The sequence below is a fragment of the Merops nubicus genome, unplaced genomic scaffold (assembly GCF_000691845.1).
Source record: "Merops nubicus isolate BGI_N331 unplaced genomic scaffold, ASM69184v1 scaffold22029, whole genome shotgun sequence".
Classification (NCBI taxonomy): Eukaryota; Metazoa; Chordata; class Aves; order Coraciiformes; family Meropidae; genus Merops; species Merops nubicus.
The window spans coordinates 1758-16808 of record NW_008633339.1 but is presented as its reverse complement, the minus strand read 5'-3'; the positions used below and the strand labels follow the sequence as shown (position 1 = coordinate 16808).

Here is a 15051-nt window from a genome sequence, read left to right as displayed (position 1 = left end):
TGTAGGGAACTCACTTGGCTTCTTAATATAGATGCAGCCATAATATTCTTCATCTATTTTAAACTGCCAGGTAAGCCGGTAAGTGTCATTGCAATGACAATGCATTTTCGTTTCAGCATAGAGTGACATGCTTGACAAGCAAAATTGTTATTAACCAGACACAAATGTAGGTAACATAATTCAAATATTCTGATACTATACAATATATGTGACAAGTTGTAGGTTACACCCCTTGTATTATCATTATTCCTCCAATTATAATAAACCCAAATAGCTGTTAAACATAGACAAATCATGATATAAAATGTGTGGGAAGAACTGTCTTCTAAGAATACAAGAGTTACACTTGACAAACTTCTTAACTTGCAGATAAGAAGAATCAGGTAACTCTTTCCTCATATATATTCTAACTGCATCCTTCAATACTATCATGTATGGACTTAAGTCAATGCCAGTTTGCAAGTATTTTATTTTGAAAGAAAGAGTAATTCTTTCATCAGGCATGCTGATTCCATTTATTCCAGAGATACCTGTACACTAAATTAATGTCTTCACCCTAACTATGAGTTGCAGACTTCTTATCCCATTGCCAGATCAGTACTATCAGTTAATAGATTATGGAAGCATCCCATATCCGATTCTAAGCTAGAAATAAGATTTTGATTTAGCATGGTCGTAAAATAAATTGGGCATATAATCAGAGGAGACAACTCAGAAAACAAATCAGTGATCACTCAAATCAGTCACATCATTTACAAGCCAAATTCTGTTTTCTGAAAGCAAAACAGACAATTTCTGGAGTGGGAGTAAGTGGAGAAACTGGCTGTAACACAATTCTATGAATCTGTCAGGATCCACAAGGCTCATCTTTCACAGATGTCAGTATGAAGAATAGAAAAAGATGAACTGCAATCTGAACCCTTGTCAAATGCTTCAACACAAGAGAGGCTAACCTCTGTGTTTTCTGTTACAGCAGAACTCCACTTTGACTATGCCAGCTTTGTTTAACAATGTGGTAAGCTTTGTTTACTTCCAAAAATTCTAAAATGTCGCTCCCAAATTTGTATAGTCCAAAACCAGCTAAACCAGTGGCAAAACAAGAAAAGAGAGAAGAATTTTTTTTGAACCCACAGAATTCAGATAATGATAAGAACAGCAAATAGAAAACCAATTATTTAATCTCTGTAGAAAGCTAGCTATCAGCAACCTAAAGCTCCATTCTACTTCACCTATCAAATATATGTCATTATAACATGAAATACATATATTCAATACATTTAAGTTACACGAAAGACATTTTACCATTCTTAATCTGGAGTATAAAAGTATACAGGAAAATGTGTTTCACAACTTTTAGTCTTTAAAAATTCTGAGTAGAAACACAGACTGGTCCCATTCCCCATGAATGAAACCATAATCTTTAGAAAGGTTAATGTTCCTAGAAGTATTGAACAACAATCTGGCTGTTGTCAATGTTGTTGTTCACAGCAACACAGGTATATTCTTCTTCTGTAGAATGGAAAGACAATCTGGATTTGCTAAGAAGAGCTTTCTTATTGTGTGAAAGAAGTCTTTTACAACCCCCTGACTCTATCCCAGTCAAAACCGGTACAATAGGGAAATTCAATATATATTTAAGATATGTTGTTTAGGATTTACAAGTGGGAAGAAAATAAACAAGACACTATATGAAAAACGAATTAAGGAAAATATGCTAGAAGAAATGACTGAAGAATGCTGCCAGTATTAACATCAGAAGTCTCTAATTCAAATAATGTTGCTCTTTTGAATCACTTTTTAATTACCATCAGCAAGTAAGTACCTGCAGACAATAAACAAGCTTCTAAATTGTATTTCTTCACAGCAACACAGCAAAAAAGGTAAAAAAGTAGTAAATGGAAAAAAAAAAAAAAAAAAAAAGAGAAGCTCTGTCCCAAGCAACACAATACCACTTTGATGTTTGAGCCAACTCCAGAGCTGGTGCTGCTCCAGAACAGGTATTAGACTAGGTAACATCAAATACAGATTATTCTTTCTATGTTTCTAAGCCTGCATATTGGAGAAAAGAAATTGGTGATGGAAAAGCTTGTTTGTAGAAGCAGGAAATGCACAATAATATGCAGAAGAGAAGCTAAAGATAAATAATTTTTCTTTCTGCCTTGAAATACACTAATTGGTAGAATCTAAATGAAAATATGTATTTAACTTCACATACTAATAAAAATTCAAATTCCAATAATTTGCCAACTTACATAGCTCCATTAGTGTAGACTGTGTCACTTCCCTCCACATACTGAACCTGGGCTGGGTAGACATGCTGTACCTGTTGTACAGTCTGCACTTGCTGTACCTGAAAAGAACATCAGAAATTTGGGATATTTTCAACAACTGATGCTTCAGTGCACCTAATAGCTTCTAAACAATATGAAATATCTCAATTCTCAAAATTACTAGAGGTGTATATTAGCAATAGCAAAGAAAGGTACTGCTCTTGCAGAGTATTTGTGCTGTATGTCTGGTACATGGAGTCCCCTCACTGAAGATGCTCACTCATGGAGCACACACACCTTCAGTGCCAGAGACACAACTAACAGGTAACTATTACAAGGATGTAATAAAGAGTAGCTATGGTTTGCACCAAGCTGAAGAATTACATTTTCTATGGAAGAAATTATCATTTGGCCACATGCATGCCTTTTCTTATTCCATGTCAGTCCTGAATACCACAAGCCTTAAAACCACAGCCAAGTGCGTTGCAGTAAGTTTAGGAACCAAGGTTGACATTAAGATGGCTTAGCTCTTGTTTAACTGGAGTTAAACTACACTGATATAAGCCTTTTTCCCAGTAATGCTTTGACCATATGTACAAGTATGGATTAAACCCCTCAGTTTGAATAAGAACTTTCCCAGAATATTATCAGCTATAAAAAACTTGGAAAAAAAATGGTTTTATGGCAATGAGCTAAACAACAAAAGGAAGTAAGGCAGATTCTCTTCACATGCATTTCTGAGATGGTATACCTGTTTTGTAAAAGCACACATAGTCACAAATGAACTCTTTTGATTCACATACTACATAGGGAAGATCTGGGTTATTAAAATTTCTCCTCCAATCATAACTTCTGTCTTCTGCCAGAGTAAAGATTAAGAATTCCATATTTCAGACCTGTCATCATTTAGAGAAGCCATATTTTGGTTCAAGAGAAATCCAGAATATAAAAGATGCAAAAGGACTTAAGGACTCCACAGGCTGGCACAATTTTTCCCAAGGAACTGAATCAAGAAAGTGACAACATACATATTTAGTAAACATATTTAACATAAATTACTTTTCAGTGGCTGTTATTTTTTCTCAAATATTTTGTTATGAGGCAACTTCATTCTGATCCAGCTGGTCCTAAGGATTCCAAACACCACAATCCCAGATGATGCATTTGGTGGATCATCTTCAAGGCTCTTTGAGAACACCTTAGTTTAATACCTTCACATCTGCTGTATTTTAAAAAGTTCTGTAAGTAAGCGTATTTTTTCTACTCTTTTATATTATTGACTCAGCCTGTGAAAGGAAAATCTAGATTTCCACAGAAATCTCCCCTGCGGTTGATATTAAAACCTGAATTTGAACCACCCAAGATTCTGAATACACCTGCAGTAGCATGACAGCAAATCAGAGATTTCTGTTCATTAACAACAATGAGACCTGATGGTTTAAATATCTATTAAAACTTCCACATGAATCATTACACAAATTGACAAATACACCTGAAATACAGTTTGTCAAGTTCCAAAAATATATGTTAAAGATGTTTTCTAATTATTAAAGTAAGGTACAGCCATGTATATTTCCTCTCCTAATAATATCCAATCATTTAACAGAAAGATTCAGTTCTCAAAGTCAACACAAAAACCTCTCATCCAAATTATGCATATGACTAGGCTTCAGAACAATTTTTTTTTTTTCAAGTAAAAAATACAAAGAGATGTATTGGGCAAACACCTCAAAGAATTCTATTTCCATCACGTTTGACTTCGTACGTTAAATTAATTAAAATCACAATTTCATGGAATAGGTTTGATCCAAATGCACTATAAGAAAGTTAGGCCTGTAAGCTTACTATTAATTAGTACCTCTCAATGTTCAAATTTGCCAGCCTGTGACAAAACCATTTACTCATGCAATAACTGGCTAAAATGTGTATGTGCTTTACTGTGAAACATACATGCAACATATGATAGTTTCTAAGTTTGACTCTAAATGTATTTCATCCTCTTACGTGACTCACGTTCTACAACCTTTAGTTTATGGGAGAAGGGGAGTCATTGTTGATCAGTCTGTTACAGAGCTCAAACTGATCTCCTTAAGCTATACAGTGAGGAAACATCAGGAAAGCAGGCCATGTTCTTAAAACCAGTAATTTGTCACCTGTCATGTAATGCATACACTCTGTTTTCTGTCCCAGTAGTGTAGCTGGGAAAACACTACAGAAATGATGCTGTTGTCAGTATGAATTCCATGTTCTTCTCCAATCTCTTCCAAAATGCTTGTTGCTCCCTATTCACACCCATTGGATATGGCCTGCTCCTCCCTGTTTAAAAAACCCACACTACTTTCCTGTTAATAAAGGAAATGTGATTGTCTCCCTGCATGCTAATAAAACAGGACTCTACAGAACATTATAAATTTCCTATCAGTAAACGCACGTCACGTTCCCATTCTATATGAGATATTATATTCTCCTATTATTCTTGGATACAAGCTGCTACCATTTTAAAACCACCAGATTCAGCACAGTGCAAGACCTTCACCATAGGTTCAAGAGGATACTGCAGGGACAAAGTGGTACAGACTGTATCAAAGGTCAGTGTCTACTGGACAGGAAACTGAAAAATTCACAAATGCATTTATTGTCTGATAATGTTCCACAGGTCAATTTCAGATTTTCACCAATTTGTATACAAATTCCTTATTAGCCTAATCTGCAGTACTCGAGAAATGTCAGGACTGTTTATGCAAATAAAGTAACTTATTTTTTTAAATCAGCATTTAAGAATGGACATAGTACAATGCTATTATAACATCTTATCTACTTTTGTACATAAAAATGTTTTTCCTTCAAATTTTAACAATGAAGTTCAATACAAAAGGGCCACTGAGTTAGGGTGTTATTTTCCAATACAGTAATTAAAAAAAAAAGACAGTTTATAAGAAAAGTTATTTTGCTTCAGCTTCTCTGAAACTCAGTACTGCTACAATTAAATTGATGATGGTGCCCATAACACTTTAGTCACTACATGGTATTGCAATGTACAACAATAAGGTAGACAACAATATGTTAGAAAAAGTCAGAGGTAAATATTTCTCCTGACAAGCAATGACAAATAAAAAAAATGGCCTTTATGATGGCCTTGTATGTGAAAATTCTGCATGCTGAAAATCTGTGTAATATGGTATCTCCAATACTAATTTTATTTTCTATTTTACTTCATTTTGGGAAAAACGTTTTCACAAGAATTAAATCTAGTGCCTCTGGATTTTCAATAACAGAAGGAAATAAAATTCATATAGGTACTCTGTATGAGCACAAAATTACTTGAGAATAAGTTGGTTATAAGGAAAAAAATCACCACTAAAAAGAAAAATATTTTTTTACATTTTGTGGAAAATGTAAAAAATAAAAAAAAAAAAAATCTCTTTCTTCTTTTCTGTTTTACTTACCAATTTTCTTGCACCTTTCATTAAGCTGTTAAAGGAATTGTATATAGTATGTTCTTCACTTTTTGTGGCAGAGCAAAAATTGGACATCACAGAGAGACTCTAAACCTACGTGGCCTTCTTGTATAAAAATACTCCAAGAATTAAATCATTTGGGATGAAAATAGAAAACACAATGAAATATTTATTAAAAAGTGATAGTATGTACGTTCAAGAGTTGTATGTTCTGGGGTGGTCTGGTGAGTTAGTCATGGTAATTGTGGTTACTGTCTGACTGGATAAAAGAGAATTAACTGACTTTTACAGTAAATAATGAGTTAACTTTGGTCAGCCAGAAGATCTTTCATTACTCTTGCTTCAATAACTCTAGCCTGAAATAAATAACTGGAGTAGGATTAGAAGCAAGCAGCTGAAATTTTCCAGAAGAAGCAAATGAAAACTTATTTCAATTATACATATGTAATTATAATTACTTAATGAAGAGGAAAAAAAAGAAAATACATTATATTCCTAATCATACCACCTCAGAGAAACAAATGGAGAAATAAGTTTTACTCTATCTATGTGAGTTTGTCAACAAAAATAAAGTGCATAAAAGCATGCTGAAATGCAGTATTACATTGACGCATAGGAACAAAATTTAAGAGACAGTTTTGACTTCCAACAAGAAGTGCTTATGTTCAAAGTAGTACTAAGAGAAGAACAGAACAACAGGCCAAAACACAGGATTTAAAAATTCCATTTATAAAAGCACATATTAATATCCACAGTGCTTATACAAACAGTTTGGATGTTCATAATTTTCTGTTCTCGGAGATAAAAATAATTTTTGTACCTTCATTAGTCTGGATTACTTTTGACAAGCAACATCTAAATAGCACATGCTGTAATATTCTAAGCACATTCATATTTATATAATGGCTAATGTCGGTTCATGATTAAGTTTTTCATATGCTAAACATGATTTTGCATTAAGAGCAATTTTGATTAGCGGAAGTCTACATCTCCAGTAAATGATACAAAGCTTTGGGAACATGATAGCCATCATGTAAGGTGAACATGAAGAAATGCCTTCCTGAACTTCTGATGCACAGATACACTTTTATTACAATAGATTGTATGGCTATTTTAAATTTTATTTCTCTAATGCTTCCACATTGCATGGCATGAACTACAAAGCAACGTTAATTCTGAATCCTTAGGTACTTGCTGCACTGCATCAAAAAGTGCCTGTTGTAAAATCAATGATACACTAGTGAAAAGACTAAGAAAATTCCTGAGGATATTAAAATGGAATTTAATTACACTCCCAACTTTTTGGTCTTAATGTTGTTGCTTTTTGCTTACATGTGGACATTTCTGTCCCCTTACCCCTTTGTCCTAACAGGGACAGCTGCTGTGCTGCATGAAATCAGCTGCCACCAGTGCCACTTTCACCAGAGGGGAAGCCCACGACCCCACTAATGGTACCTTTTCTCCTAATTTTGGACCACCAGAGCAGATGTTTGTGAGCTCCATATTTACAAGAGCTATATGCAAATTAGGGATTTGCTTTAGCTGAATTTCATTTAGAGCATAAATGAAACACTGATGCCATGAAAACAACCCCAAATTAATGCATGCATGAGATACCACTTAAATATGGTGTACATACAGGAATGGAAATACGGGAAAGAAAAAACCTCACTACAAAAAATGAAATACTATACACCAATTTAATATTAATTAAAATGAAATTCATCTAGAATGACATTATTCACTAAAAAGTACTAATGCATTACTGTAAACATAATATGGAAGTTTCAGCTTATGCCAATTTGTTGCTGACACTTATGTTACAGTACCTTTGAATTTAACAAAATTCAGGAAGTGTCCTATTAGTTTGGTGTAGTATGTTCACAAGAGAGTATTACCCAAATGTGAATATTCACACATATTTTGTATATAGCAGACATCTTTGCCTCTTAAAAACAACACAAAACCCCAAAAGCATATTTTATATACTATGTCCCTAAATCCTTGCCTCAAACTTTCAACACTGGTAACTATGAATACGCAGAAATAATAAGCCCTCCTTCTGCCATCAAAAGAATGACTTTATGAAATTAGCACTTTTTCTCCTGTTATTCTTAGGCAGATTGGCCGATTCCCTTCAAATTTACACAAAGCCGATACTAATTTTAGGCAAATATGACCTACCCACAGACAATTTGTAACACCTACAATTGCCTCAGTGGAATGACCGTTTCAATGTTTGACATTCCGTTTTTTCTTTTGTCTTTCCCCTCCCAGCCCCCCACTGCCCCCACATTCAAATTACCTGTCTCACCTAGATTCTTAATCACATTTCCTGCTGGCATTCCACATTCACATCGTCACAACTCCTTTTCTCCTCACTACATGTACACTTCTGTGCTCTACCATCTCTCGTCACATAAATCTCCCACACATGCTGTCTTTTAATCACTACAATACTATCTGCACTAGATTTCCCGACATTCATGTTGCATCTTCAATCCTGCAAAATTCTGAAGAAACTCCTCTTCCTTGGCTGAATTGATCCCTTAGCTTTCCCTTCTGAAACATTAGGCTGATTCCTACAGTCAGTGTTAAGAGTCAACTGGAAAAATACAATCTAATATCCCCACAGGGAAAAATAATCCAAAATAACGATGCGAGTATTTAATGAATGGGAATATTCAGCAGCAGCAGTAAAAGAGATACACGTAAGGTTGATCAAGGACAGATTTACATATTCAGACAGTGCAACAATACCCCTCAGTTTATTGTCCTCATTAAAGTATATACAATCAATCAAGAAAGAAGACAATCTGCTCACGGGCTTCTGTATTTCAACATGAGTATTACATTACCAAAGGATAACTGGAATAACTTCAGAAAAGATAGAGACAGACAGTGACAAAGATTAATGTATTATTTACAGAAGAAAATAACGAGCCAGTCCTAGAAGTTTCAGAAGGGTAGAAATTTTGCAAAAGCAAAGTTGCTAAACACCAAAGTCCTGCTCATGCTTAATTTACTTATGACAAAAATAGAATAGAAAAGTACAGAATATCCTCAACCTTACAGTTCAATCTATCCAATGTTTAAAACTACAATACTATGAAGTATCCTACATGCCACTAACTGGCTACCAATTTCCAGTCCTTTGCACTGATCACTACTTCACATGGATAAAATTCAGTATGCTTTATCGGACCACCATATACATATCCTATTTGCATAACACAAGCAACTGTGTAGCACTACCAAATTGCCATCTTTTATCTGAAAAGATGAAATACAGGCATAAAAAAAAAAAACAGACCACAAACTACATCTATTAAATATGTCATGCAAGAAGATAAAAATCAGACAAATTTTCCAATTCGTATTTCATAAAGAAAAGTAGTCTTGCATTTCATAAACCTCACAAAAGAGTTAACCAAACAAAATTTCCTACAAAGCTTAGCTAAGTTCAGGAATCATGGAAGCTTCAATTAAAATCCAACATAGTATTCAAAAGTCCCTATCCTTACCAACACTCAGCTAAAGAGAGAGCATGAGCTATTTAAGAGTCTGAACTCAGACAAAAGTATTTCAAACAAATTTTAATTCACTAGTGGCGAATTCTGAACAAATACACAAAGAAAAGCATTTAAACAAAATGTTGTAAGTCCAAATTAAATGTTTTTCTGAACCATTTACTTATTTCCTTAAAACAAGCTTTCACACTAAAAGATAAATGAAAATATAAGCAGAAACTATAGTAATGGAACTATGAGGAAGCATAAACTGAGTCTGTACATCTGGAAAAGAAAAAGTTAGACAAACGTATAAGACTGGTACATGTAGAACTAAATGTAACAAATGATGAAGAATTTAATTTAGGGAAAAGTGCTCCACTGGCAAAGAAACATATTACATGTTTTAATAAGTTATGTCCATTTCTCATGTTATTGATACTGAAACTGTGAGATCAGTTTTTGATGAACAACGTCAGATGTTACTCATCACAAGGACATCTAATTTCTGTGCATTTCAGAAAAGTTTTGGACAGCTGTCATGGCTTTCACATTCAGTCCCTGTTTTCTACCTCCATACTCTTCCTTTTTTTCATAAGCATTTCCTTCTGACGCCACTCCTTCCAAAACCTGTGGGTGCTGCATAGGTGAGTGACTGTCTTAAGTAACATAAGTGTTCACTGTGTTAAAACTGCTACAAAAGTCTTCTTCCTTCCCTAGCAAATGCACATTATAAATTACCTATTGTCATACCACAGATTCTTTGAGGTTGCCCAGGCATGTTGCAGATGCCCCCTCACAGGATGTATTCAGGACAAGGTTGGATGGGGCTTTGATCAACCTGGTCTAGTGGGAGGTGTCCCTCCTCATGGTAGCAGGTTTGGAACTAAACGATCTTTAAAGTCCCTTCCAACCCAAAGCACTCTATGATCTATGATTCTTGACATTGTGCAAAGATCTGGAGGGATTCAAAGCTAGAGGTGCAAAGGACAGCGCTTTTCATTTTTACATTTGTATTGCACTTACTTGGATATACAAATGAAAGGAGAAATGATACAGCAAATGATATCAGAAACATATTCATTATTTAAAGGAAAAAAAATTAAATATCTAATAACAAACTGAAGTAGATTTCTATGAGCTATGACATTAATTCCACAATCCAACATCCCTTTAGAATTATGTCTAATACTGGTGCTTGCCAGAGGCCCTTGTTAAGGAACAGATCCTGAAAACTGCTCCTTTCTCTATCTGTTTGAGCTACAGTAAAATAAATTTGATAAAAGCAGACCAGAAGTGTTCATTTAGCAGCCCTGTACAAAATCAAGTTCTGTACTGCATTGTGAAGAACTATCCTTCCTTAATTTTCTTTTTGCTTCCCCAAACCAACAGCCACTTACCTGTTGTTGCACAGGTACCTGCTGTACTACCTGTGTGGGCACTGCTGCCTGGCCAGCCACAGATGTCTGTAAAGTCACAGTCGAACCTGTATCCGAGCCAGTCTCTGATGTCTGCATCGTGAACTCTGAATAAAATTAAGAGGTAAAATTAAAAGGTTAGCGCATTATGTTTTAAATTTTGTCTTCTATATTAGCATGCTCATTTGTCACTTACCTCGGTTTAGATCTTAAAATTAGCTGATGCTCATCTTAGTATGAGCCAAAAGGTTTTTGTCCCTACTAGCGTATGATTTAGTACAAATGTTTTTTTATCTTATTTTTATCTTGTATTCAAAGTATCTTTCATTTACATGTGAAGAATCATACATCACTTCTCTGAGCTTTGTCACTTTAGGAATAACTCAGAAAAATCAGTGGCAAATCTCCTCCCAGCTTATAAATAACCGGTCATCATTAAAAACTGGGTTTTTTCATGCTTACTGAATTACAACAAAAACTCTATACATCAAAATACAAAGACAAACTTCTAGCAGATCATGGAGTGAAAGGTTGTAACTTGGAATGCAAACTCTGAAAAACACCAAAAAAGCAACCCAAATAACCTTATTTAATAGAAAGCAATAAAGCAACAACTACAGTTAAAATCTGAGAACAAGAAACTTTTCAACACTAAAATGAGATAGAAATACATACACAGCAGAAAAGTACCTAGGATAAGGGTACTGACATTTAATGGAAACAATGGAAATTTGGATAGAATACAGAAATGGTTCAAGAATCAAGGAAAATGTTCTCGAAGAAAACACCAGAAAGACAACTGAGTATGACTTCTGGCTTCATAGGAAGCATAGACTGGGAACTAGAGGATTCCTCAGTTTTGTATACCAGAAGTGACAATACAATAGACTGGGTGACAAACCAAAACTAGCTGAACATAAGAACTAGACTTTTTTTTTTTTTTTTTTTTTTTTTTAACATTTCTTTTAAGCAGTGGATGATTAACTGGTGAAACTAATAACCAGATGAGGCAAGTTCTTCTTCACCTGGCAACTTCAACACAGAAGACTGTACGCTTCTCTGAAGAATTACAGTAAAAAAAAATACTAGTTTTCTAGTGTATAACTCAAATACTCTGTGATCTAAAAATTTTCCTGCCCTTAATTTCTGTTAGTGTATATTGGCTACAGAATACTTTGACAACCTGAAGACCAGTGTAAATAAAAATGAGTAGCATTACCATGCATAACAATAGAGGTTTATATGAAAATCCTACAAATACTTAGAATACCCTATACAGATGATTTTATAGTTTAACTGAACAGATCCAGATGGCTGTCAGGGAAGAACCTAGACTTTAATCCTTCCCAGTACCTCAACAAAACAACCTCCCCCCTGAAAAACCCTACAGTATTTTTTGAGACAAAACCATAATAAAAAATGTGTCTAGGCCATACCAATATACAGCAAAAAGAATTCATTACTGAACCAAAAAACCTCAGAGCCTTTCACAAAATTCACTGTTGTCTTACTTAACAGATGAACCAGCTACAACAACAGACTTTACTTTCAAGGCTGGATACCACAGTTTAAGCTGATTTGAACCTGTGCAGTCCCTCCCCCTGCAATTACCTCTGCCTCACCTTGCAATCAAATGTTGTCAGTATAAAGCAGGAAAAAGGTATATACCTTTGGGATGGGTATGGGGGATGGCTCAGGACCCTGCCAGCTGGGACCACCGTTGTCCTAAACTCCATGGAATCATGTCTGTGGTACCTGACAGTTTTAACTGCTTCTTCTGAAATATTCAGAAAGACTGGTAAATTGTTGATCAAACCTATTCGACATTCATCAGTAGACTCTCAGAGTTATGTTGTTTGAACCCTCTATTTGTTTCCAGTTTGCCTGACAAAAATCGGGATAAAAAATGAAAAGAAAAAAGAAATAAAACTTCAGAGACAACTACTGGAATGTTAAAAATCCTAATAATGAAAATGGATGTGCACAGGACGAATACGAGAAGTTGGAAGCCACTGCGTTCCTAGGAAGCTGCTACCTCGCAGACATTACTGAAAGCTGGTGGGATGAATCCCACGATGGGAATGTGGCTATTGATGGCTACAGGCCGCTCAGAAGGGACAGGTGTGGAAGGAGGGGTGGAGGCATTGCCCTCTACAACAAGAAATGGCAAAGAGCTGGCTTTGAAGAACAGCCATGAGCAGGTCAAAAGCTCAGGGCAAGAATTACAGATCAAGGCAATCCTGTAGTCGGTGTTTACTGCAGGCCACCAGATCAAGGGAAGCCTATTGATGAAGTCTCCAGCATCATGCTCACAGGCTCTCATCCTGCTGGGGGACTTCAAACACCCTGACCTGGAGAATTAAGAACAACAAAGCAAGCTGTATGCAATCCAGGAGACTCCTGTAATGCATTGAGGATAAATTCCTAAGCCAAGTAATGGGCAGTCCTACCAGAGGGGATGAGATAGGGGATGTGATCGTCATCAGTGCAAGTGAGTTAATTGATGACATCAAGATTTGAGGCAGCCTGGGTTGCAGTGATGACACGCAGGTGGAGTTGACAGTCTTGAGGAATATAGGTCAGGCAAAGAGTAAAATCAAGACCCTGAACTTTAGAAAAGAAAACTTGCAGGTTTTCAAGGACTTAGTCAATACGACACCTTGGGAAACAGCCCTCAGAGACAACGGAGCACAAAAGAGTTGCCAGATCTTTAACAGTGCTTTCCATAGAGCACAAGAGCTCTTGATCCCCAGGTGTTACTAATCTGGAAAGGAAGGCAAGAAACTGGCATGTCTAGACCTGATGTTCAAACCAAACGGCAAAAAACAAAATGCACAGGCAGTGCAAACAGGGACAGATATCCTGGGAAAAGCAGTGAGATTCTGCCAGGTTGCATAGGGATGGCATCCAGAAGGCAAAGGCTAGCCAAGGTGTGGCCAGAGCAGAGTCATGTATATCTAATTACAATGTCATATCTCAGACAGTACTTGATCGTCACAGCTGCAATTCAAGATGCTCAAGAAACCAGAGCCAGGTACTCTCAGCTAAGTGAGGAACACAACGTGTCCGTTTCCTTGCAACAGTTGTCACGGATTGTGCCTGGCTGATACCACTGTTAGCCCTTTACGGAAAGGGTGCAACTTCACTATAAGAACAGAGGATACTGTGGTGGTAAACCAGCTGTCAGTCACTGCAGAGAAACTTTGAGATGGGCACACTGCAAGTGCCAGTGACAGCTGACAGTCCACTGTTCAGCACTGAGGGATGTTGGAGGAGGACAGTCAATAATCAGACATCCTCTCCCCAGTCCTGGAAGTGACTATGTCCAGAGACACATGGAGACACATAAGGGAGAAACTTGGGTTACGTAGAAGAGAACCCCCAGAGAGAACTGGAGGGACCCCAGAGGACCCTGGCCAAGCCTAGGACTGCTCACTGTATAGCGGGCACTGCTACACTGACCTACTTGAACTTCAGACTACATCGCCCCATCCACAGGATAGGGAAGCCGAGTAATTCGTAAATTGGACATATAATTTTGATTAAACTGTTTGGGTGACTCAGTCCATTTTATCTTCACACTGTCATCTTGGTGACAACCCTAGATTTAAGCATAAAATCTGATGTGCTTCTTTACCTCAGAACTGTAATACACTTTTATTAATAATCAAGATAGACAGCTTAACTGCTCTGTAGACTGATTTATCACTAGGTAAACAAGGATAGCTAAAGCATAGTGGTGGAATATAAACTTCATCATCGGTTTTGCCTAAGCAGAAATAAACCTAATGACTTAATATCAATTTATTCAGAAGTGTTTAGGTTTCTTCCATTATTCTGCTCTAACTCTCTAGTTTAAATGGAATTCTTCATTACAGCTCACTACAGAGTATCAATTTTCCTTGTACATACCACACAATACATTTTGACAGTCAACCTTTAGTGTATTCCTATTATCTGGGAGGTTTTCTAGCACTACATTTGTGGTGAAGTCAGTGTAATGCTTTTACATTGCATCAATACTGATCAGTTAAAAGAACACATTTTATAATCTACATAAGCCTCTTCATTTTTCACCAATACTGCATGTAAGTAAAGGAACTGCATGTTACAGTTGGCAGAGACATCACCCTTGCCTAACGGAAAGGTGTATCACAAGCAACAGATGGATGTTTGACAAAGATCCTTTTTATTCTGGCTAATTAAGCAGTTGGACACACCCGCCTGTTAATGGTTTTGCTTTGCTTTGTGCTGCTTGTGTCATGTCAAGGTAAACTAAACAGGTCAAATTCTGAAAGGAGGCTAATTAACCCGTCCAAGTGGAAAAAGATATTGCCCAAGCCCAGCTGCTGAATGTGGCAAGATTAGTATTTCTTCAGTCTAATGAGCAGAACTC

The 15051-nt window shown here is 36.3% G+C and overlaps 1 protein-coding gene across 2 annotated transcripts in view; it reads right to left on the bottom strand.

The window, feature by feature from the left end:
- The window catches only part of RFX3 (regulatory factor X, 3 (influences HLA class II expression)), a 54779-nt gene extending 44020 nt beyond the window's left edge, over positions 1-10759 (bottom strand). For both annotated transcript variants that reach the window (XM_008948233.1, XM_008948234.1), the window contains exons 1-2: positions 10638-10759; positions 2253-2350 (exon numbers count right to left, since the gene is read on the bottom strand). In XM_008948233.1, the coding sequence (XP_008946481.1) occupies positions 2253-2350; positions 10638-10754 (215 nt within the window). In that variant the 5' untranslated portion in view covers positions 10755-10759. The remainder of the gene's footprint in view (positions 1-2252; positions 2351-10637) is intronic.
- Between the last annotated feature and the right edge of the window lie 4292 nt (positions 10760-15051).